The 26,690-nt window shown below is 36.8% G+C and overlaps 1 protein-coding gene across 1 annotated transcript in view; it reads left to right on the top strand.

The window, feature by feature from the left end:
* Window positions 1-1,781, top strand: part of LOC132559564 (syntaxin-binding protein 5-like) — a 97,975-nt gene extending 96,194 nt beyond the window's left edge. The window contains exon 29 of the mRNA XM_060224195.1: window positions 93-1,781. Coding sequence (XP_060080178.1) covers window positions 93-230 — 138 coding nt within the window. The 3' untranslated portion in view covers window positions 231-1,781. The remainder of the gene's footprint in view (window positions 1-92) is intronic.
* Window positions 1,782-26,690: the final 24,909 nt, after the last annotated feature.

Here is a 26,690-nt window from a genome sequence, read left to right on the forward strand (position 1 = left end):
AGACCAGTTTCATTTATGTTTAACTGTAACATAATTCCGTATGTCTATGTCAGCATTTGTTTTCAATTATAATTTTGGTTTCCAATTTTCAGGCCTTCATTGAGCGTGGTGAGAAGTTGTCAGATCTTGGTGAGCGGACAGAACAGATGGCATTGCAAGCAGAGAGCTATGCTACTGCTTCGCATCAACTCATGTTAAAATATAAAGACAAGAAGTGGTACCAGTTCTAGCACTGTCTCACCTACTCCCCACCTCAAGGGGAGACAACTCACTGGAAACAGATCTCACTATTGTCAGCCAAATGTTACTGTACCAATCAGTTTAAGATGAGGATGTTCTTTGGACAATTTAGTCATCATCTGTTCAGTCCATATTTCTACCTGACCTAAAATGATAATACCTAGATTTTTGAGGTACAGATTATCAATAGCTGGAAGGGCATTATCTGGTACTTGAAAGTGACTCCCGAGAATGTGTTTGGATCGGTGTTGCTTTACTGTACAAGACTCGTGTTCTTTCAGATTTGGTGGTCTGGGTTGAACAGTTGGTGGTTAAGATGACCAAAAATTCCAAGATGGAATTGATTTTAATGTTAAAAGTTTTGTGTAGTCAAAGTAACTTGACTTGATTCAGATGGAGGCTGTTGTTTAGAAGTGGGTGACCTCTCCTCTAAAGTTGAGGCAACCTTTGCCTTCTTGGCCAAGGAATAATCACTATTGATAATAAAAGTGTGATTGCCTGAAAATTTAGGCAGATGTATTCATACCAACTCCAAAGAAGTTGATAACGGAGCTGGACTTGATCTACAAACCACTGCATAGAAGACAGATGGGATAAATAGTCCCTTGATTTGGAGGGCAGGGCATGGTCACTTTTGAGAATCTGTAGAAAAGGTATATTTACCAATCAGAGAATGTTGTATTTTATGAATGATTTGCTAGAAATATCTTGAATGAGTGGAAAGTTAGGAATGAGGATTTGCCTGAGGTGGTGCTGATGTTACAGTATGTTGGACATAAATGGACATAAATAGAATTACAAAGGTCAAAGCATGATAGAGAGATATATTGTTAGTTGCTGTAGGGTTTTTGTCAAAACCTGGAGCTATCAGGTATTGTGACCCCAGAAGCCTACAGAGTAGGTCTGTGATAGTTTTAACTTAGTTGTTGAAGGGACCAAGTGTGTATCTTTGAATTGTTGGGCCTTAGTTTTGTCAAAATATATAATTTTGTTGAATATTCTTATTGTGATGAAAGATAGCAATATTTATTTGAAAGTTTATTTTTTGCCCCAGAAATGGCACTATCCATACATTTTCTTTCTGTTCAATTACCTGCATATATAATTGTTAATGACAAATGTTGCTTGCTTTTATATTTAATAGTCATTCCATAGTGCAATTCAACAGCAATCACCTAATTCCTTGGCTAGAAATTAATTTATAAAGAAAAATGGGAGAACATGCAATCTATTGACTGATTTGCTTGATATATGTATTCCACATCAGTTGTTATATTTCTGATTTTTATATATCTATATGAAGGAAAAAGACAAGAGATGTAAAGTAGTGTTGTTTTTCTGTTTTATAAAGCCCGTGTTATGTATGTAAACTGTATAAGTAACTCAGATTTGTTACTTGCTATGTTCTGTAAAATTTTACCTGTACTCCAATTACAAATGTTTTCTGGGCTCTTTTTTTTTGGTTTTTTTTTTTTTTTTTGTTGGTTTTTTTTCAACTAAAATTGTTATTGTTTGAAAATGGATCCTTTTCCCTATTTAAGTGCAGATATACAAGAAAAAAATTTTCATAAAAAGTTTTTTTTTTCATGATACTTTAAAATAGAAATGAGAACACTGTATACAGTTTTTCATGAAACCAGATATCTACACATGTATCTGTATTATTAAAGTTCAACAGACTTCTTTGAATGGTCATTTTGTAAATTTATTGATAAGTAGCAAAGCTGTGATTGGTCAAGTCTGAAATAAGAAATTTGAAGTAGCAGTGCCAAATCTTACACTGTTTATTATTAAGGTTACTTATCAAGGGTGTAAACCTTAAGTGTTCCTTTACACTTCATACTTGTTTCTGTTACTGTGTTTTTCTTGCCACAGCCTCTGTAAAGTCAGCTAGAAGTTTTCTAGTGATTTATCAGGCTCAAGATTCTGTCAAAACAACACCAGTCTTTATGTAGATCAGATTTATACAGATCACACTGTAGGTGTTCTATAGGCTTCACATTTTGTGATTTATGGGGTTTTAGAATATTTTTTTGTTAGGAGTTGTTTGAGAGATTAGAGCCAAGTGACAGTGTTCATCTCTGCATTTTAAGGTTGTAATGTTACAGGCTAGACCTGGTACAACACCTTCACAGACATGCTTCATACAAATGTGCAATAACATGGTTACAGTAATTTGCATTTAATATATATTTTTTGTAGATTTTTGCATCATTTATATTCTTTAGTCACAAAAAGCAATGTCAGACCATTTTTATTATTGATTTTACATGTCTTTCTGTTTCCCTGTGGGCTTAACTTCTTGTTTGTTAATCTCAAAATTACAGTTATTTCCCTTTGACTAGGATTTAACTCCCACAATGAACAAGAATGAAAGGATTTAACCAAGTAGACATTGACTGTGGTCTGACCATCAAATATCAGTATTCTGGCAATGTTCAGGTAGGTGGTAATCTTATTGGACAAGGAGGGTGGGCCAACAAATTACAGGGGTTGATTGGGCAGAGAGAGTTTAACTAATGCAAAAGTGCTCCATCAATTGATGACTATATAGTGAGATTGGAGGATAGTCTGTTCTGTCTCAATTGGATTCTTTATACCAGATTACTAGTTGGCCAACCATTAATTACAATTTGACTCTTGATAGCTGTCTAATTAAAAGATGGATATGGAGTGCTAGCCACTAATTACAAGTTGTCTGGTATGCTGGATATGGTGGGCTAGCCAATAATAACAAGTTGACTGACATTGCTTGGAAGCTGCTGTGAAATGATAGTTTGTTTAACTAGTCGCATAAACAGTGAGATGGGATTCGCATATATCAGTATATGAAATAAGAATTGTAAATAAGTAATGTAAATAAAATCTGTATATCTAATTTGTACAATACTGTATATAATGTAATTTTTATTAAAATGTTAAAAATATAATAGAGGACAAAGACTGAGAAGGGCCATGTGATGCCTCTTCAGACTTTTTTTATATCACAATGCCAGATCACTTTGTGTTTATCATTGTTATTTATTCTGAGCAGATGTTGTTTATTGGACCCTACAGTCACCCTTGATTCTGTCAAAGTAAATAAGCACACTCCAATTGGAAATCATTCCAAAAATTCCACAAAGGTCTTGAAATGATAATGCAGGTGTTTTTAGTAAAATTTAGTTACACCAAGAAAGATGCATTTTTTTGAAGCAAAAAATTGTTTATAATATGTTTCTCCTTTTCTAAAAGACTAACATTTGTAAGGTAACCCATTGGAAAGGATACTTGAATGCAAATTATATAACTAATGATTTAAGATACCTTGAAATAATATCAGACAGGATGAGGGAGGGGATATTCCAAGTTTGAAATGTTAATGATTATTGAATTACAAACATAACTCATAACAGCAGTTGCAGGTGTATGGTACCATATGGCTTTAACTCTTAAACACAAATTACAAAATGTGTAATGTAGCATATAGCCTTAACTCTTAATATACAGGCAAAATGTGTGAAGATGGTATATAGCCTTAAAACTTTTACACAAATTACAGGCAAATTAAGTAAGGTAGTATATATCCTTTACTAATGTATAAGGTAGTATATAGCCTTAAAACTTTTACACAAATTACAGGCAAATTAAGTAAGGTAGTATATACCCTTTACTAATGTATAAGGTAGTGTATAGCCTTATAAAACAGTGTTTGATGGATAGTATCCAAACAAGGTTTCCTATGATATTAACTTTAGATATTTATGGTGGTAGATGATTGAGATACTGCTAGTTGAACAAATTCTTTGTTATTGTTATTGTCTTGTTGCATAAATTATCCATTGTTATACCCTTCATTTCTAATTGTTATTTTTTTTCTGTGATCTTTGATTTGAATGGAAGAAGCTGTGCCACGCACAGAGTTGTATGTATGTTGATGGATAAGAAGTATTTACTTTCAACAGGTTAATAGTGGGCAAGGGGGTATTCCAAAGAATAACATGGATTAATCACAAAAGAATATATTGAAATGCTTTTTAACTGGTATATCATGTTCTTGTAGTGCAGCCTTCATTCTTTAGTGTTGCTACCATCAGTGTTAATGAAATTGTACAAAGTGCAAAGAAATAATTAAAAGTCAATAAATTAAAACCAAAATTTGACCAAGATAATTTGATTATGAAAGAAAGTCAACTTATGATCCTTTCTCAGTATAAGACACAACTGTCACAGGAAATATCATGAGATCATCTATATTTCAAAGCATACATATATCTTTTGCTGCTGTTCTCTTGAGATAATTGATATAATCACATTTTCACAAATGGCTGTGTAAGTGACAGTTCACAATGAACTGTCACCAATGGCTGCGTGTTAAGTGACAGGTACCAATTAACTGTCATCTATGGTTGTGTGTTAAGTAACAGGTACCAATTAACTGTCACTAATGGCTGTGTGTTAAGTGACAGGTACCAATTAACTGTCACCTATGGTTGTGTGTTAAGTGACAGGTACCAATTAACTGTCACCAATGGCTGTGTGTTAAGTGACAGGTACCAATTAATTGTCACCAATGGCTGTGTGTTAAGTGACAGGTACCAATTAACTGTCACCTATGGTTGTGTGTTAAGTGACAGGTACCAATTAACTGTCACCAATGGCTGTGTGTTAAGTGACAGGTTCCAATTAACTCTCAGTAATGGCTGTGTGTTAAGTGACAGGTACCAATTAACTGTCACCTATGGTTGTGTGTTAAGTGACAGGTACCAATTAACTGTCACCAATGGCTGTGTGTTAAGTGACAGGTACCAATTAACTGTCACCAATGGCTGTGTGTTAAGTGACAGGTACCAATTAACTGTCACCAATGGCTGTGTGTTAAGTGACAGGTACCAATTAACTGTCACCTATGGTTGTGTGTTAAGTGACAGGTACCAATTAACTGTCACCAATGGTTGTGTGTTAAGTGACAGGTTCCAATTAACTGTCAGTAATGGCTGTGTGTTAAGTGACAGGTACCAATTAACTGTCACTAATGGTTGTGTGTTAAGTGACAGGTACCAATTAACTGTCACCAATGGTTGTGTGTTAAGTGACAGGTTCCAATTAACTGTCACCAATGGCTGTGTGTTAAGTGACAGGTACCAATTAACTGTCACCTATGGTTGTGTGTTAAGTGACAGGTACCAATTAACTGTCACCAATGGTTGTGTGTTAAGTGACAGGTACCAATTAACTGTCACCAGTGGTTGTGTGTTAAGTGACAGGTACCAATTAACTGTCACCAATGGCTGTGTGTTAAGTGACAGGTTCCAATTAACTGTCAGTAATGGCTGTGTGTTAAGTGACAGGTACCAATTAACTGTCACCAATGGTTGTGTGTTAAGTGACAGGTACCAATTAACTGTCACCAATGGTTGTGTGTTAAGTGACAGGTACCAATTAACTGTCACCAATGGTTGTGTGTTAAGTGACAGGTACCAATTAACTGTCACCAATGGCTGTGTGTTAAGTAACAGGTACCAATTAACTGTCACCAATGGCCGTGTGTTAAGTGACAGGTACCAATTAACTGTCACCAATGGTTGTGTGTTAAGTGACAGGTACCAATTAACTGTCACCAATGGTTGTGTGTTAAGTGACAGGTACCAATTAACTGTCAGTAATGGCTGTGTGTTAAGTGACAGGTACCAATTAACTGTCACCAATGGTTGTGTGTTAAGTGACAGGTACCAATTAACTGTCAGTAATGGCTGTGTGTTAAGTGACAGGTTCCAATTAACTGTCACTAATGGTTGAGTGTAAGTGACAGTTCACAATGAACAGTCCACCAGGACCTGTCACCTTTGGCTCTGTGTTATTCTACTGGTACCTGTCACTAGTGACTGTGTGTAAGTGGCAGTCCATCAGTACTTGTCACCAGTGGCTGTGTGTAAGTGACAGTCCATCAGTACTTGTTACCAGTGACTGTGTGTAAGTGACAGTTCAACAGTTACTCACCAGTTTGTGGGTGTGTGTTATTCCACTAGTAACTGTCACCATGGTTGTGAGTGTCAATCTACCAGTAACTGTTTCCTGTGGCTGTGTTTGAGCAAAAGTCACCCAGTACCTGTCATCAGTGGCTGTGTTTAAGTGACAGTCCACCTGTACTTATCACCAGTGGCTTTGTTTAGATGACATCCCATCAGTACCTGTGTGTAACAGTCCATCAATTATTGTAACCTGTGGCTGTATGTTAGTGACAGTACATCAGAAACTGGAAATGTTTCCAGAAGGGAAGTTAGGTTCTCAATAGTATTAAAGCGTGTTTGTATGTGTGGCTGAGCTTATGGACCAAGTACATCTGAAGCCATAAAAAAGTGCTATAGTTTTTGTGTATTAAGTTCCCTGTTCAATGTCATTTCTATAGTCATGTTCACTTTTGACAGTATGTGCAGTTTCTGTTCAAGTAACTAGTTACTGGATGATCTGTGTATTCCAAGCTAAGCATTCAAACACTGACAGATTAAAAGTGTTATTGCTTCATATAATGTTTTCAAAGATGGTTTACATTCCAATTTTTTTATTTTTCTTTTTTTTTTCTTTTTCTTTTTTTTTTCGTCATGTTGATAGCTTAACTGATCAATTCTAAATAATAAAAAGTTGAATAAATGCTACTGGAACAATTCTCAGATAATGTATACTAATGAAGAAATTGGTGTCATTTAAATAACAAGCTGAAATATAGTCACCCAGGAATACAGTGGTTTGTACATCTTTTATGAATGAAACAAGTACTGAATAAAAATAGACATTGTTTGCCATGGCAACCAGGTTGTGAGGTAAATGATCTTAAAATACTCTCTGTGACGTCACCTGACGTGTATGATATTAGTTTTACTTCAGGCATAGACACTTTTCATCTTCTGGCTGTATTTTACACACCAGTTTGGTTTTTTTTTTAACATGAGACAAGTGAAGACCAGTGAAACCTATGTTGAAAATCGGCCACACTTGATGTCGGCTACAAACAAGACCACGTGTCCTGTGTATTAAGACCTGTCACATGACTGGTGTAATAAGACCTAGTGATTACTTGTATGATACATGTTTTAGATCATTTGCACACAACATATTAAAAAGATCAGTTACATGTGGAAAGTGTTCGACCATTTAGACCAGTGATGTGTGTACAGACAGTTTACGTATGATGTGTATTTAGATAATTTAAATGTGACAGGTATTAAGACCAGCTACATTTGACAGGGATTAAGACTAGTTACATTAGACAGGGATTAAAACAGTTACATTTGACAGGGATTAAGACTAGTTACGTTAGACAGGGATTAAAACAGTTACATTTGACAGGGATTAAGACCAGTTACATTAGACAGGGATTAAAACAGTTACATTAGACAGGGATTAAGACTAGTTACATTAGACAGGGATTAAGACTTTGACAGGCGTTAAGACCAGTTACATTTGACAGGGATTAAAACAGTTACATTAGACAGGGATTAAGACCAGTTACATTAGACAGGGATTAAGACCAGTTACATGTGACATGTGTTAAGACCATTGACTGTGAATTAAGACCAATTACCTGTGTTGTAACTTGAACGTTTACAGGTGTACTAAGGTCAAACTGTGCGTCTGAGTCAGAATATTGTATATCATTGTTTGTAACTCATGTGATACCATTATTTCATTTTTCTATCCTCGTCTTCTTGCCATTGTTGTCATGATCATTTTATCATTCCAAGAAATAAAAATCATTTTCAGCAATCATTTTGAAACTTTTTTTCATCATTTCATCATCAATCATAGAAACTTGCTGCCTGAACTTGAATGAATGATAAGTTTACTGTTTTCATCTAAAATCTAAAAGTTGTCCATGAGTAGAAGTTTGAAAAGGCATGATTTTCTTTTCAGTGTTAAGGGCAATAGGTGCAGGATCTTACTTTTTGTAGGTACCACTTTGAATATGGTCCAAGTAGGTACAAATTTGAACAAAGTACCATATGTAGGTTCCACTGTGAACATGGTCCCATGTTTAGGTATCAATGTGAACAATGCACCATATGCAGGTACCACTGAGAACTAGGTACCATACACAGGTACCACTAAGAACAAGGTATCACACCTGTATCGTTCTGTATATGTGCTGCCAATAACTATTTTGGTGATTGTTTGGAGAAGGGCTGCTTACTTCCCCTTGTCAGGTATCCATGGCTACTGTTAAACTAATTACCATAATGTATGTATGGTATGTATTATCATTGTGATAACTTTTACCAATGTTATCTAGATTGTAAATTATGTAGATTACTAACATAAAATAAAACAAATCCTGTAATTTTTCTAACAGTTTTCTTTGTTTCTTTCAAGTGCCAACTCCTACAATAAAAAATGGGATAACAGAAAGAGGTCAACAGGTCGTTGTAATGAGTCTGACTCATTATAAATACCTGAATTTACTGAGGATGTTGCAAGTTCACAAGAAAAGAATCAATCTTAGATTGAAGGTGATACACAAGTGATATTTTAAAAAATAAAAGTAAAAAGTGATATTTTACACTTCCTTTGTTCAGAAAAGCATTGATGATCCTCCAGATTGGTTTTCGTGTAACAGGTTCTTGATTTCCAGACTTTCAAAACATAATCTTTATATTGTCATAAATTCTAATGAATTAAATGGTCAACAAAATTTCCCCAAGAAAAAAATCTTTTACTGATGCAGCTATTCATTGTGTATACCCTTTATAAATTATCTTCATTATATATTAACATATCTGAACTTTTCAAACATGTTGCCCATGCTCTGCTGATTTTATTAAAAACCTCAAAAACAAAGTTCAGTTAAGTCGACTGCGTTATAATGTCATCATGGAGTATAGATATAACATGTATCTTCCAAGGGTATATGATTTGGAATCGACCATAATGGGTATGAAGTAGTTTTTCTCTATATCAATGTTTCACTTTATAGGATCTAATCACTACGGTAATGGATATCACATAAAAACATCTTCAGAATATATCTTTAGAAATACTTAGAATAATAAATCACATCAGACGACAAAGCAACAGAAAAGAGCAGAGGATAACGCTAACGACAATAACAGAGGATCCTGCTTGTGGCATCACTGGATAGCAGAAGGGAAATAGGGATATAGGAGATAAAATAGACGATAAAGCAAGTGACATTGTATGTCAAAACAAGTGACATCAGAGGTTAAAGCTTTTGGTAATTAGAGACATGAATCAAACCCAATCAGGGATATGAATCCAACCCAATCAGAGACATGAATCAAACCCAATCAGGGATATGAATCCAACCCAATCAGAGACATGAATCAAACCCAATCAGGGATATGAATCCAACCCAGAGACATGAATCAAACCTACTTGGAGACATGAATCAGACTCAATCAGAGACAAGAATCAAACACATTCAGAGACAAGAATCAAACACAATCAGAGACATGAATCAAACCCAATCGACGACATGAATCAAACACATCCAGAGACATGAATCAAACACATTCAGAGACAAGAATCAAACACAATCAGAGACATGAATCAAACCCAATCGACGACATGAATCAAACACAACCAGAGACATGAATCAAACACATTCAGAGACATGAATCAAACCCAATCAGAGAATCAAACACAATCAGAGACATGAATCAAACCCAATCAGAGACATGAATCAAACCTACTTGGAGACATTAATCAAACACAATCGACGACATGAATCAAACACAGTCAGAGACAAGAATCAAACCCAATCAGAGACATGAATCAAACACAATCAGAGACATGAATCAAACACAATCAGAGACATGAATCAAACACAATCAGAGACATGAATCAAACCTACTTGGAGACATGAATCAAACACAATCAGAGACAAGAATCAAACACAATCGACGACATGAATCAAACACAATCAGAGGAATGAAACACAATCAGAGACATGAATCAAACCCAATCAGAGACAGGAATCAAACACAATCAGAGACATGAATCAAACACAATCAGAGACATGAATCAAACACAATCAGAGACATGAATCAAACACAATCAGAGACATGAATCAAACCCAATCAGAGACATGAATCAAACACAATCAGAGACATGAATCAAACACAATCAGAGACATGAATCAAACACAATCAGAGACATGAATCAAACCCAATCAAAGACATGAATCAAACACAATCAGAGACATGAATCAAACCTACTTGGAGACATGAATCAAACCTACTTGGAGACATGAATCAAACCCAATCTGAGACATGAATCAAACCCAATCAGAGACATTAATCAAACACAATCAGAGACATGAATCAAACATACTTGGAGACATGAATCAAACACAATCAGAGACATGAATCAAACACAATCAGAGACAAGAATCAAACACAGTCTGAGACATGAATCAAACACAATCAGAGACATGAATCAAACACAATCAGAGACATGAATCAAACACAATCAGAGACATGAATCAAACCCAATCAGAGACATGAATCAAACACAGTCAGAGACATGAATCAAACACAATCAGAGACATGAATCAAACCCAATCAGAGACATGAATCAAACACAGTCAGAGACATGAATCAAACCCAAACAGAGATATGAATCAAACACAATCAGAGACATGAATCAAACCCAATTAGAGACATGAATCAAACCCAATCAGAGACAGGAATCAAACACAATCAGAGACATGAATAAAACACAATCAGAGACAAGAATCAAACACAGTCAGAGACATGAATCAAACACAATCAGAGACATGAATCAAACCCAATCTGAGACAAGAATCAAACACAGTCAGAGACATGAATCAAACACATTCAGAGACAAGAATCAAACACAGTCAGAGACATGAATCAAACACAATCAGAGACATGAATCAAACCCAATCTGAGACAAGAATCAAACACAGTCAGAGACATGAATCAAACACAGTCAGAGACATGAATCAAACCCAATCTGAGACATGAATCAAACCCAATCAGAGACATGAATCAAACCCAATCTGAGACAAGAATCAAACACAGTCAGAGACATGAATCAAACACAATTAGAGACAAGAATCAAACACAATACAGTATCAAAGTGGCATCGCATACATTAACAAAGTGGCATCGCATACAGTAACAAACTGGCATCGAATACAGTAACAAAATGGCATCGAATACAGTAACAAAGTGGCATCGCATACAGTAACAAAGTGGCATCGCATACGGTAACAAACTGGCATCGAATACAGTAACATAGTGGCATCGCATACAGTAATAAACTGGCATCGAATACAGTAACAAACTGGCATCGCATGCAGTAACAAACTGGCATCGCATACAGTAACAAAGTGGCATTGCTCAGCAAGACGGTAAACTGGTATTTCCTGACAGATCAGGAATCTGACGTCACTACACATCAAACTCACACACTGTCATCACAGAACAAAATTATTATTGACATTATACAACGGGGTAACAACCTGACATTATTCGACGATGACATCAACGTTAAAAACCGACATCAAAGAACAAAATTACAACTTAACGTCACAGAGCAAAGTAAGCAATTATTGATTTACAATGCTGCTGTGTTTGAGTGATGGTAGCAAAAAGACAACCCTACCACTGAATCATAAACATTAGCTGCGAACAAAGCGCACGTAACAAAGTTAGCGTAGACCTACAATACCAAACAATGTTACAAATGGCTTACAGCTTATACAGAGTTACTAATGGCCTACAACTTATACAAAGTTACTAATGACCTACAACTTATACAAAGTTACTAATGACCTACAACTTATACAATGTTACTAATGACCTACAACTTATACAATGTTACTAATGGCCTTCAACTTATACAAAGTTACTAATGGCCTACAACTTATACAAAGTTACTAGTGGCCTACAGTTTATACAAAGTCTAATGGCCTACAACTTGTATCTATAGTGATTTTTTCTTGTTCATATGGGGAAAAATAACAATATGTGGTGTATTTGGTGTGGCATTGAAAGGATACAACACGAGAGTATTCACAACTTCCTAGAGAACTAAACCAATCCTAACACTAGAGTTAACTCCCCTGTACTGTAACTGTCATATTTGTGTTCTTCCCATATCTATGTATCTTATATATAACAAAAACTCGAGGGGATTACTTTACTGCAGCTTTGCTGCATATGCCATGTTTATCTAACTTTAAACTTTTGACAATTCCCGTATGCGAGACGATAAAATGACCAAGCCCAACGATATCAGCGTTAGAAAACGGTGACAGATTTCGCTACTTTGTTCCGTGCTTTTTAACACGCATATTTTTCATGTCTGATGGCATGTACGGCTTTCCAAGAGGCTAGAGGTGTGAGTATTTGTAACATGAACAATGCAGGGACAAAGATATTTCAGTGTCCAACTGAATTAACACACATATAGATACTTAGAAATGAAATACAAGTCTTGTTTACAACACGTAAAGAAGAGTCTCAACAATAGTGAGACGATTAAAACGGGGGAGCGATACATGCCCTAAGTAGTTCTTGTTTGATACTTGAAAATCCACGCTTATGTCAACTAATCCATGTACCTCAGCTGAAGTGATTTTTTATTTATACAGATATAGTGTATCGATTGATATGTATTACGATGTTTTCCGATAGAAGCTGAAGTCTTATTATTCCTCTTTGAGTTTGATAACAGGTGTGATGATCCCGTGTAGACACACCTGCAATACCTATCAGTCTATTTATCTCTCAGACAAACGTCGATTGTGATGCAACCGTGTAATTGACAAAAACATGTGGCTGTGTTATAATATATCCACACTCGACGTGGTTGAGTGGTTTAACTTTGAAAATTCTTATTTCGGAATGTGCCACGCCCACAGAGTTCGGGTCTGTGTGCCGTGTTGATATTGGAGGCACCGTTCTCCTCAATATTTACAATGCTACAACAGCGTCTCTGTTTCCGAGCTACGGTACTCTTTTTACAGGTTTTATTTTAGTAGTCGTGATAATGATACTAGTCAAATTAGTGAACAAAGCTACAGACAACAACGAACTAATGAAACATCAAAGACAAGCGCTATTATTTGATTAATTTGTGTCAACATACTTTGAATTCCTACACCGGTGACAATACCTACTGAATGAAAAAAAGTGTCTACCCAATATATACCATATCTGTGATCAGAACAGGGGCAAAATATATGACATTCTCCTAATCGGGCGAGAGACTAAACCCTAACATACCCGTGATCTAACGAGAGACTAAATCTGTAACATACCCGTGATCAAACGAGAGACAAAATCTGTAACATGCCCGTGATCAAACGAGAGACAAAATCTGTAACATACCCGTGATCTAACGAGACTAAATCTGTAACATACCCGTGATCTAACGAGGGACTAAATCTGTAACATACCCGTGATCTAACGAGGGACTAAATCTGTAACATACCCGTGATCTAACGAGACTAAATCTGTAACATACCCGTGATCTAACGAGAGACTAAATCTGTAACATACCCGTGACTAAATCTGTAACATACCCGTGATCTAACGAGACTAAATAAATCTGTAACATACCCGTGATCTAACATACCCGTGGAGACTAAATCTGTAACATACCCGTGATCTGACGAGACTAAATCTGTAACATACCCGTGATCTAACGAGAGACTAAATCTGTAACATACCCGTGATCTAACGAGGGACTAAATCTGTAACATACCCGTGATCTAACGAGGGACTAAATCTGTAACATACCCGTGATCTAACGAGGGACTAAATCTGTAACATACCCGTGATCTAACGAGGGACTAAATCTGTAACATACCCGTGATCTAACGAGGGACTAAATCTGTAACATACCCGTGATCTAACGAGAGACTAAATCTGTAACATACCCGTGATCTAACGAGGGACTAAATCTGTAACATACCCGTGATCTAACGAGACTAAATCTGTAACATACCCGTGATCTAACGAGACTAAATCTGTAACATACCCGTGATCTAACGAGTGACTAAATCTGTAACATACCCGTGATCTAACGAGAGACTAAATCTGTAACATACCCGTGATCTAACGAGGGACTAAATCTGTAACATACCCGTGATCTAACGAGGGACTAAATCTGTAACATACCCGTGATCTAACGAGGGACTAAATCTGTAACATACCCGTGATCTAACGAGAGACTAAATCTGTAACATACCCGTGATCTAACGAGGGACTAAATCTGTAACATACCCGTGATCTAACGAGGGACTAAATCTGTAACATACCCGTGATCTAACGAGGGACTAAATCTGTAACATACCCGTGATCTAACGAGACTAAATCTGTAACATACCCGTGATCTAACGAGAGACTAAATCTGTAACATACCCGTGATCTAACGAGGGACTAAATCTGTAACATACCCGTGATCTAACGAGAGACTAAATCTGTAACATACCCGTGATCTAACGAGAGACTAAATCTGTAACATACCCGTGATCTAACGAGAGACTAAATCTGTAACATACCCGTGTAACATACCCGTGATCTAACGAGGGATTAAATCTGTAACATACCCGTGATCTAACGAGAGACTAAATCTGTAACATACCCGTGATCTAACGATCTGTAACATAGACTAAATCTGTAACATACCCGTGATCTAACGAGAGACTAAATCTGTAACATACCCGTGATCTAACGAGAGACTAAATCTGTAACATACCCGTGATCTAACGAGAGACTAAATCTGTAACATACCCGTGATCTAACGAGACTAAATCTGTAACATACCCGTGATCTAACGAGAGACTAAATCTGTAACATACCCGTGATCTAACGAGAGACTAAATCTGTAACATACCCGTGATCTAACGAGAGACTAGATCTGTAACATACCCTGTAACATACCTGTAACATGATCTAACGAGAGACTAAATCTGTAACATAATCTGTAACATACCCGTGATCTAACGAGAGACTAAATCTGTAACATACCCGTGATCTAACGAGACTAAATCTGTAACATACCCGTGATCTAACGAGAGACTAAATCTGTAACATACCCGTGATCTAACGAGAGACTAAATCTGTAACATACCCGTGATCTAACGAGAGACTAAATCTGTAACATACCCGTGATTTAACGAGAGACTAAATCTGTAACATACCCGTGATCTAACGAGAGACTAAATCTGTAACATACCCGTGATCTAACGAGAGACTAAATCTGTAACATACCCGTGATCTAACGAGAGACTAAATCTGTAACATACCCGTGATCTAACGAGAGACTAAATCTGTAACATACCCGTGATCTAACGAGAGACTAAATCTGTAACATACCCGTGATCTAACGACTAAATCTGTAACATACCCGTGATCTAACGAGAGATAAATCTGTAACATACCCGTGATCTTACGAGAGACTAAATCTGTAACATACCCGTGATCTAACGAGTGACTAAATCTGTAACATACCCGTGATCTAACGAGAGACTAAATCTGTAACATACCCGTGATCTAACGAGAGACTAAATCTGTAACATACCCGTGATCTAACGAGAGACTAAATCTGTAACATACCCGTGTAACGAGAGATCTAAACTGTAACATACCCGTGATCTAAATCTGTAACATACCCGTGATCAAACGAGAGACTAAATCTGTAACATACCCGTGATCAAACCTGAGACTCAATCTGAAACATACCCGTGATCTAACGAGTAACATACCCGTGATCTAACGAGAGACTAAATCTGTAACATACCCGTGATCTAACGAGAGACTAAATCTGTAACATACCCGTGTAACGAGAGACTAAATAACATACCCGTGATCTAACGAGAGACTAAATCTGTAACATACCCGTGATCTAACGAGACTAAATCTGTAACATACCCGTGATCTAACGAGAGACTAAATCTGTAACATACCCGTGATCTAACGAGAGACTAAATCTGTAACATACCCGTGATCTAACGAGAGACTAAATCTGTAACATACCCGTGTAGACTAAATCTGTAACATACCCGTGATCTAACGAGAGACTAAATCTGTAACATACCCGTGATCTAACGAGAGACTAAATCTGTAACATACCCGTGATCTAACGAGAGACTAAATCTGTAACATACCCGTGATCTAACGAGGGCCTAAATCTGTAACATACCCGTGATCTAACGAGAGACTAAATCTGTAACATACCCGTGATCTAACGAGACTAAATCTGTAACATACCCGTGATCTAACGAGGGACTAAATCTGTAACATACCCGTGATCTAACGAGAGACTAAATCTGTAACATACCCGTAATCTAACGAGACTAAATCTGTAACATACCCGTGATCTAACGAGAGACTAAATCTGTAACATACCCGTGATAACGAGAGACTAAATCTGTAACATACCCGAGAGACTAAATCTGTAACATACCCGTGATCTAACGAGAGACTAAATCTGTAACATACCCGTGATCTAACGAGAGACTAAATCTGTAACATACCCGTGATCTAACGAGAGACTAAATCTGTAACATACCCGTGATCTAACGAGAGACTAAATCTGTAACATACCCGTGATCTAACGAGAGACTAAATCTGTAACATACCCGTGATCTAACGAGAGACTAAATCTGTAACATACCCGTGATCTAACGAGAGACTAAATCTGTAACATACCCGTGATCTAACGAGAGACTAAATCTGTAACATACCCGTGATCTAACGAAATCTGTAACTAAATCTGTAACATACCCGTGATCTAACGAGAGACTAAATCTGTAACATACCCGTGATCTAACGAGAGACTAAATCTGTAACATACCCGTGATCTGAGTAGAGACTAAATCTGTAACATACCCGTGATCTAACGAGAGACTATATCTGTAACATACCCCTAACGAGAGACTAAATCTGTAACATACCCGTGATCTAACGAGAGACTAAATCTGTAACATACCCGTGATCTAACGAGAGACTAAATCTGTAACATACCCATGATCTAACGAGAGACTAAATCTGTAACATACCCGTGATCTAACGAGAGACTAAATCTGTAACATACCCGTGATCTAACGAGAGACTAAATCTGTAACATACCCGTGATCTAACGAGAGACTAAATCTGTAACATACCCGTGATCTAACGAGGGACTAAATCTGTAACATACCCGTGATCTAACGAGAGACTAAATCTGTAACATACCCGTGATCTAACGAGAGACTAAATCTGTAACATACCCGTGATCTGACTAGAGACTAAATCTGTAACATACCCGTGATCTAACGAGACTAAATCTGTAACATACCCGTGATCTGACTAGAGACTAAATCTGTAACATACCCGTGATCTAACGAGGGACTAAATCTGTAACATACCCGTGATCTGACTAGAGACTAAATTTATAACACCTTTATGCTTCAGTATAAACACCTAAACTTTTCGTTATCAACATACATCAATTGATTATATACGTCTTAACAATTTATTATTAACACTTCAATAATTTGGCCTTCGTAACCTCGTGTTCCTTTGTCCCCTACCCTTGAAGAGACACTTCGCCCTAATTGATCTGGGCGGATTTGGGACGGCCCTCCTGTATGTTGCTCGGTGAGGTAGCCACCATTTCCTTTAAGAAGATCATACCTTAAACTCAACACACAAGCTTCAACAGTTCATTTTGTTATCATTTTCGACTTTTTCTCGGTAAAAACCACTCAAAAATCGAACCAAGCAAGGTCAACAGTGACTGCGGGAACCTATTTCCCCTTTTTGTTGAGACCAACCCAACGAACGATTTGTCTCCGCCTGCACCTTCCGGAAAATTTTCACCGTGTTGTTCCCAACACCTGAAGGAAATGTGTGTGATTGTTGACTAAAATGGGCTTCATGTTTTTCGTGTTACGTTTGTCGTTGATTGCGAAACCAACACCCTACTTCCTCTCTCCGTGTAATTACAGATGAAAAACTTTTCGTGAAGTCACATTTCCAGGGTTCTCGGGCATTACCATTTTTCTATTGTGTGTGACGTCGTCCTTATTACATGTGACGTGTTATGAATCGAAACCCGAGGGATATCAGAGTAACCATGAAAATGTTCGGACGGGAGACAACTCCGCGAATGGCGGAAGATGAGAACCTACCTATTCCTTCATTAGTCCGTACCCCGTGGTTGTTGACTAAAGGAACATGTCTAGTTTAGCGTCGGTTCCTTTGAAGTGCGGCCTCGCCTTACTAGCGGTAAACACCTATACTAGCCTGCCTTTGATCAACGTTATAGATTATATTGGTCCGAACAAACCAAGTTTTGGGGCGCTCAGTGCCTTGTTTTTGGCTGTAGAATGATGTTTGTATATTTGACTACTTGCCTTTGATGTTAGGCGGCTTCGTCAGAGCGGGAGACCACAACACCGTGTTAGAGAGTGCCTGGTGCATTAGCAGGCCGAACAGTGTGACCAGGCCGATTATCACACATATATTTCACTACAGTTTCCTTCCCTCCCATGTTTTACGTCTCTACAGCAGTTAAAGTCATTGGACGTAATGAGAACAAACATGAAACTGTCCACTCGCCATTAACAGTACAACTGAACACTTTATACTATTCAACTCGCCATTAACACTACGACTAACAATATGTACTTTTTAATATTCAACTGGTCATCAACAGTACGACTTAAAACTTTTTACTTTGTAATATTCCACTCCCCTTTTAACAGTATGACTTAATACTTTTGTTAATACTCCACTGGTCATCAACAGTACGACTTAAAACTTTTTACTTTGTAATATTCCTCTCCCCTTTTAACAGTACGACTTAATACGTTCGTTAATATTCCACTGGTCATCAACAGTACGACTTAAAACTTTTTACTTTGTAATATTCCACTGGTCATCATCAGTATGACTTAAAACTTTTTACTTTGTAATATTCCACTCCCCATTTAACAGTACGACTTAATAATACTTTTGTAATACTCCACTGGTCATCAACAGTACGACTTAAAACTTTTTACTTTGTAATATTCCTCTCCCCTTTTAACAGTACGACTTAATACGTTCGTTAATATTCCACTGGTCATCAACAGTACGACTTAACGTATTTTATAATATTCCACTCCCCTTTTAACAGTATGACTTAATACTTTTGTTAATGCCCCAATGGTCATCAACAGTACGACTTAAAACTTTTTACTTTGTAATGTTCCACTGGTCATCAACAGTACGACTTAAAACTTTTTACTTTGTAATATTCCTCTCCCCTTTTAACAGTACGACTTAATACGTTCGTTAATATTCCACTGGTCATCAACAGTACGACTTAACGTATTTTATAATATTCCACTCCCTTTTTAACAGTATGACTTAATACTAATGTTAATATTCCACTGGTCATCAACAGTACGACTTAAAACTTTTTACTTTGTAATATTCCTCTCCCCTTTTAACAGTACGACTTAATACGTTCGTTAATATTCCACTGGTCATCAACAGTACGACTAAAAACTTGTTACTTTGTAATATTCCTCTCCCCTTTTAACAGTACGACTTAATACGTTCGTTAATATTCCACTGGTCATCAACAGTACGACTTAAAACTTTTTACTTTGTAATATTCCACTGGTCATCATCAGTACGACTTAAAACTTTTTACTTTGTAATATTCCACTCCCCATTCAACAGTACGACTTAATAATACTTTTGTAATATTCCACTGGTCATCAACAGTACGACTTAACGTATTTTATAATATTCCACTCCCCTTTTAACAGTATGACTTAATACTTTTGTTAATGCCCCAATGGTCATCAACAGTACGACTTAAAACTTTTTACTTTGTAATGTTCCACTGGTCATCAACAGTACGACTTAAAACTTTTTACTTTGTAATATTCTCTCCCCTTTTAACAGTACGACTTAATACGTTCGTTAATATTCCACTGGTCATCAACAGTACGACTTAACGTATTTTATAATATTCCACTCCCTTTTTAACAGTATGACTTAATACTAATGTTAATGCCCCAATGGTCATCAACAGTACGACTTAAAACTTTTTACTTTGTAATATTCCTCTCCCCTTTTAACAGTATGACTTAATACTTTTGTTAATACTCCACTGGTCATCAACAGTACGACTTAACGTATTTTATAATATTCCACTCCCCTTTTAACAGAATGACTTAATACTTTTGTTAATACTCCACTGGTCATCAACAGTACGACTTAACGTATTTTATAATATTCCACTCCCCTTTTAACAGTACGACTTAATACCTTTGTTAATATTCCACTGGTCATTAACAATTTTCCCGAAATTTGCACTAGCATAAGGTGAACAACCAGACCTACCAATGAGCATGGAACACGTCTAACTTTATATCATACGATGGCGACCACGGAACTTCCGCCATATTCTTCATCAACCTGCATAATTATCACCTGTTACCATATTTCACTGAAGTGGTAAAATTGCGATAAATAGATAAGTAACTTTAACATAGAAACACGGAACTAACATCAAAATGAGAGACAAAAAGAAATCTGAATATTTTACTGAATGGAGAAAACAAAAAAATATAGAATTTAGCGATATGTCATAATCATAAATCTTAATCTGTGAGACAAAATATGAACAAAAGAAAAAGCACTCAGAATAAAACCGTATGTGGTTCCCTGTACACTATGCTAATTGGTGGTGTGTGTGTAGGGTGAGAAAGTTGGTGTAATATTGTTCATACCTGTATATGTCATTCTGAACTGATGAGCTACCAGGCTCAAGGTGATAAAGAGTTGACTTGAACTGTATTTTTTAACCAAACACCAATACAAACGGAGAACAAATTTTAATGTTTCTTGATTAACAGTTTTAACAATAATTGTTTTCCGTCCACGGAAAAGCGCGGAATATGTTTCCATTGCGGGAAAGGGATTTTTGAATTTCGAAACTCTGACAAATGTAAATATCATTGTGAAATTGCGAGCATGGTTCATGCCATTTTCCAGAAATGCAGTGGGCGTTTACATCACCTATCAGTAACCCGAATAGGAAAGCAATGCAATTGTTAGGTAAATACTTTATTTTGTCAATAAAAAAACTTAAGTGTTATGTTGTTGCTGGACGTATGGGTTGATGTCTGATGTTATAGTAATATACTCTTATAACAATATAATTTCTTTCCAGTCCGAATCCCACAATCCTGTTATAATAATTGGGATAGTTTATCAAGTTTAATATTGGTCTGGCGTCGATGAAAGTCGGAATAATTTGGACGACTTATATCGCATGAACGGGTGGGAGTCCAACTCAAACTGCTGTATGTTTGATGTAATACAGTTGTAAAGTCTGTTATTTGAATACATTTATACTTTTAAATATCACCTTTCTTGTTCATCTCCGATTTCTTCAGAAGATTGAACTTCACTCGATACCTAAATCGACGTTATGGTCGTTTTTTGTTGGAGCTTTAAGAGGTATATTCTGTCTGATCCATTTGATGTCTCGCGGTTGTCCGTTGATGTATGTTTGTCCAGTACTTAGTAGCAGCACCTGTAAATTACCCTAATTAGCGAATCCCCAGATCTATCATACAAATGACCCGTAGATCTGCTGGTCTGATACTGTCCGCTGATTGCTCCGCGCTCTGTCATTATCCACCGATGGACAAGATAGCATAAACGGTCGATTACATACGTTTGGGGCTAGGTGCAAAATACTTCAGATAGGTTGTCAGTAACGACAGACTTCAAAGCCTATGGGCGGGGCACTGGAATATCTCACACAATATACCTTCGTGGCCGAGTTCAGTAAGACAGATCAGCGATCTAACGATATTTGATAGTCTTGCTCCCTAAAACGATCCTCCAGCCACCCGTTCTTGTTAACACTTTATACATGCTTTGAGTAATCACCTGGTTTGGGTTAAAAAGACAATACGCAGAATATAATGATGAATGGTACATTAGTTATATACGCCCACACTACAGATGTCTTTAAATATATACAATCAAAACATCGATGACTTATCGTTCATGCTTTGAACGACGGCCGACAGGTGGCGTTACTAGTTTACGAATAAATATCCTATTAATAGGAAGAAATGTTCCGATTTTACAATGGTTTTAATTTTGATTGCTGGGAGATTTATTTGTATGTCACAGTTGTTAAATAATAACTCAATTGTATGTAATTATATGTACAGTTACCTATAGTTAAGTGTGAATAATTCTGTACATATCACTACTTAGTATCCTTGTTGGCTTGTGTGTATCGATACTTATCAATTATCGCGCATTAGATATATCGTAATGACATTTTGGTCAGTCTGAAAGCATGAACGCATCAAGGCAGAATTCCTGGACTTTCAACAAGATCAAACTCACAGACTACAGATTCGATCTCCGATGCATTACGTCCAAACTCTTGGTAAAAAAGCCATAAGGCAGCGTATCCACATTCACGGGATATATGTCCAATACCTTGTGGTCAAATTTTCTCGTATCAGACAACAAGTATAAGACATATTCACAGACACCCAACAGGCAGTTAGTATACGCTCTTAGACACCCAACCAACACTCGTGGGCAAAAAGTGAAAACAAAAAATCTTAGACAACTAACATGCAATAAGTATAAGCTCCTAGACACCAAACGAACACTCGTTTGCAAAATGTATAAATGACCAAACACCCGACAGGCAATAAGTATGAACTCCCTGACATACAATTAGAATACCCATATGAATCGCTTGCACTGTGAGACCAAGCTCTCCAACAACAGTTGGAATCCCTTGGAATCAGGTACCAGGTTAAAGTCCCAGTCACACCTAGCATCATGACAGGAACTGTAACAGAACACTACTTCAAACATAGCGGAAACATTGAATACAACACTAGGCACCCCATGTTTGTCTGTTGTCGACCATCACATATTGTGAAGAATCTGTCTACACGTACACAAGAAGATATGGTCTCTGTGATAACAACCAAAAAGTAAGGTTTTGTTCCGCTGGTAGGACAGAAATCTCTCCGCCAGGTGGCGCGAGGGATTGATGTGCCGTTTGATGTTGTCTGAAATACCATAACTTCTGTGGCCTATGATCATTTTACTTCTGTTATGAAAAATATATTCGGACGATCCTCCGCTCATAAAATTCGTATCTATATATGTTCTGTATACATGTGACGGATTCTAAATCTAACAGCTACAATATGTTTACATATATATTACCAGTAAGCATAAACCACGACGTATAGATAAAGGCCGTCTGCTTCACGTACATTCTCCTACCAATATACCTTTCAGAGCACGTGTTTGACTCGTTCTAACGTCTCTCTTCAAAAAGTCAGCATGTCAAATTAATTTGGTGCTTAGTTGCTGCCTCAAAAGTCATTCATGGTATTGTTCTATACACCTCCCTGTACTTTCCTTGGAAGTGATTTTGGCCATATCTACATCGACTCTGGTTGTGTGTTTGTGGTATCTTCTCACTAAGAGCTCGTGCTGGTGTGCTATCTTTCTTAAAGAAATTCGACTGGAGTTCTTTGATCTTACCGAACCCCTCACTGATTAATACGTTACAAAATGTTTATTGTAAACGTTTGGCATTTCCTGCCATTTTCTACGTTTTAGTTCAGAATATTTCCAAACATTTTTGTTTGACTAGCAAGTCATCAACCAACAGCGTTTGAACTTTTTTATGCAGCACGCACGCTATGAAAGGGTGTAATTGTACTTGACAACAACTACGACGTGTGTTGGTGGGTCTCGGTTGGTACACTATTCTATGCTACACCGAAAAGCACATGAAATATATATGGAATTATCAAATAGTGACGTCACAACTGATATCTCAATATGTAGTTATGATATATTTATGGAGGATGTGACGTAACAGAAAGCCATATTTCTGGTTGCCGACGATCACGTAAAAAAGGGGAGCGGATGAAATGTCGCCTATTTACTACCGCCTACCCACCTAAACGTGGCCATGAGTATTCTGTACTTGAAATTAGGTACGTAAAAGCCACCAAGAACAAACCCGTAAAACCGAACTTATATTTTCAAATGACCAAAGCGATTTCTCTTTTAATCTTCCTAGTTTTGTGTGTTTGTAGCTGCCGTCTTGACTCTTTGATGTACTCCTTTAAGTTTGTTCGGATTTGAACGATCGTGTAAGTTAATTTCAAATCTTCAAAATGGCGCCAGACTGGCAAAATGGCGTGCAAAATGGAATAATGGGCAGACGTTATTAGAAAGGAAAAGCGCTTGAAGTTTGCGTTACTCAAACAGATGCAATCAAACGCCGGGCCGAAGTATCGTGCTCCTCTCCTGGTCTAGAGAAACAATGTTTTCCGAGTCACGTCCTACTAATGAGTGTAGTTACCTTGATCAAAGTCTGCTAAAATAGCCTAACCGTATCATTACAAGCCTATTGACGGAAAGACTTACCATCGCTCACACGGTCATCTAAACGGTGATGTATAACGCTACGCAGGGGAGCAATGCGCAATCAACCGTGAAAGAGTTTAAGACTGATACTTACAGGTTTAGGAAACTCCTGACTTCTAGAGGTATTGTTACAATGTATCAAATGGACGTGGTTAATCGTAACATAACTATAGACAAGTTTGATGCAATGTAATATCAATGTAATGTATGGAATTTTACTCTTAAAATTATACTTCATATATATATATATATAAGTGTGTAAGACAAGAAAGTTACATACGGTCAGTGACTTAAAATATAAGCTGTATTTTGGCGAGGGTGAAGAATGACCGAAGTGGCGAATCATTTAGCCGTGTATTCTATTTATCCTTCTTACAAAAAAAACCAGACTTATGAATCCTCACCAGTGCTTTAGTCCTGTTCATTTTTTTACCTGACGTTGACGTGACACTGAATTGTGCCCGTTGACGCACGTCAAAATAATCCTGCCGCGCGGAAATATAGTTCCACGCATCAATGGATATAAAAAAATATCACAAATCAGGATAAAATGTGATAAGAAACAATGAGTTTATTTAGTTTGATTTATCATCAATATCCGCGTTGAGGATATTTTTCACGAGGGTTGCAACCCGATGGATGAAGGATTGTAACAGGATTTGTATATCTACCCGAGATTATTATGAGGTTTTGTTTTGTCTTGATAGAGGTTAACGATCGTCAATTATTTTGACACCTTGTCAATAAAACTTCGGAGGGATGTACGAAGTTTGTATGAAAGAGATGTAATGTTTCGCATGGGTACTTTAATCATTGTAGTTTTTCAAAGGTGCGCAGTTATTCCCTGAGACTCGCCAGCCACTGAGTTATATCAATGTATTGACAATATTGCTGTACTGTATCACCATAACAAACTATAAGTATGACAAATTTATAATCCCTTGTCATGTCATGAGAGTCATGACATCAGCAACATTAACATCATACGTGGATCTTTAAAACTGGTCTGAAAACATTGTACAACAATCTGACATATTTACATACTATGATGCTAAAAGGGGAACAAGTTGTATACAACAGTAGCTTTTGGATTCTGACCTCTCATTCAGGGGTTTAAATATGGATTGTATTTTGGTGAGCGTGAAGAAAAATATAAGAGGCGAGCCTCTGATGATTTAAACATATTTTATTATCAGTAGCATAAAAAATGGATCAGAGACAAGTTCCAGCAACTTATGAACTCTTCTCCATAAATAAAATTACAAATAATTAATATATTGCACGTGACACATATTTATAAACTTTTTATATACAACATACAATATTGCTTATCTAAATAGCTATTTATAGTTTTGAAGTAATAAAAATTCAGAAAATAATTCTGTCGATTTCATGGGCGTGCTAAAAATACATCCATTTTTCGTCACTGCCGACACAGCAAAAATAAATATATATATAATAAATAGGTTTACTTTGACCCTGGCAATTATAGGATACAGCTGTTTATCCTGGAACTGACACTACCATTGTTGTTTATTTACGAAATTCATAAAAATGTTTTTGATATTGTAGAAATACATTTCCACACAAAACAATTATAAAGTCGTGCGTCACCAGGCACGATTCAGCGTAACGTCAACGTCGGGTAAACAAGGAATGCATGGACCTAAAAAAACTGTCACGATCGTTTGAATTTTCGCCAAAAGCTCACCACTTTCATCTTTCTTCTTCCTCGCTAAAATACAGCTACTACTTCAAGACACTGACTATGTATTCTCTATATTCTAGATTACAAGACAATATTATGACTTAATATAATACGATTTTACCCCAGCGCTTTGCACATTGCCTCAGATATCACACATAGCATTCAAAGTTCTAGAAGATCATGATTATGATGAAATTCTTTCAGTAACTGCAGGGATCAAATAAATAAGATGATATTCTAAAATTAAAATTTTAGACGTAAATTTATTAAATTTTGCCAGCGAAATATATATT

The sequence above is a fragment of the Ylistrum balloti genome, unplaced genomic scaffold (genome assembly GCF_031769215.1).
Source record: "Ylistrum balloti isolate Yb309-2 unplaced genomic scaffold, AGI_CSIRO_Ybal_v1 Utg370934, whole genome shotgun sequence".
In the NCBI taxonomy this organism is placed as follows: domain Eukaryota; kingdom Metazoa; phylum Mollusca; class Bivalvia; order Pectinida; family Pectinidae; genus Ylistrum; species Ylistrum balloti.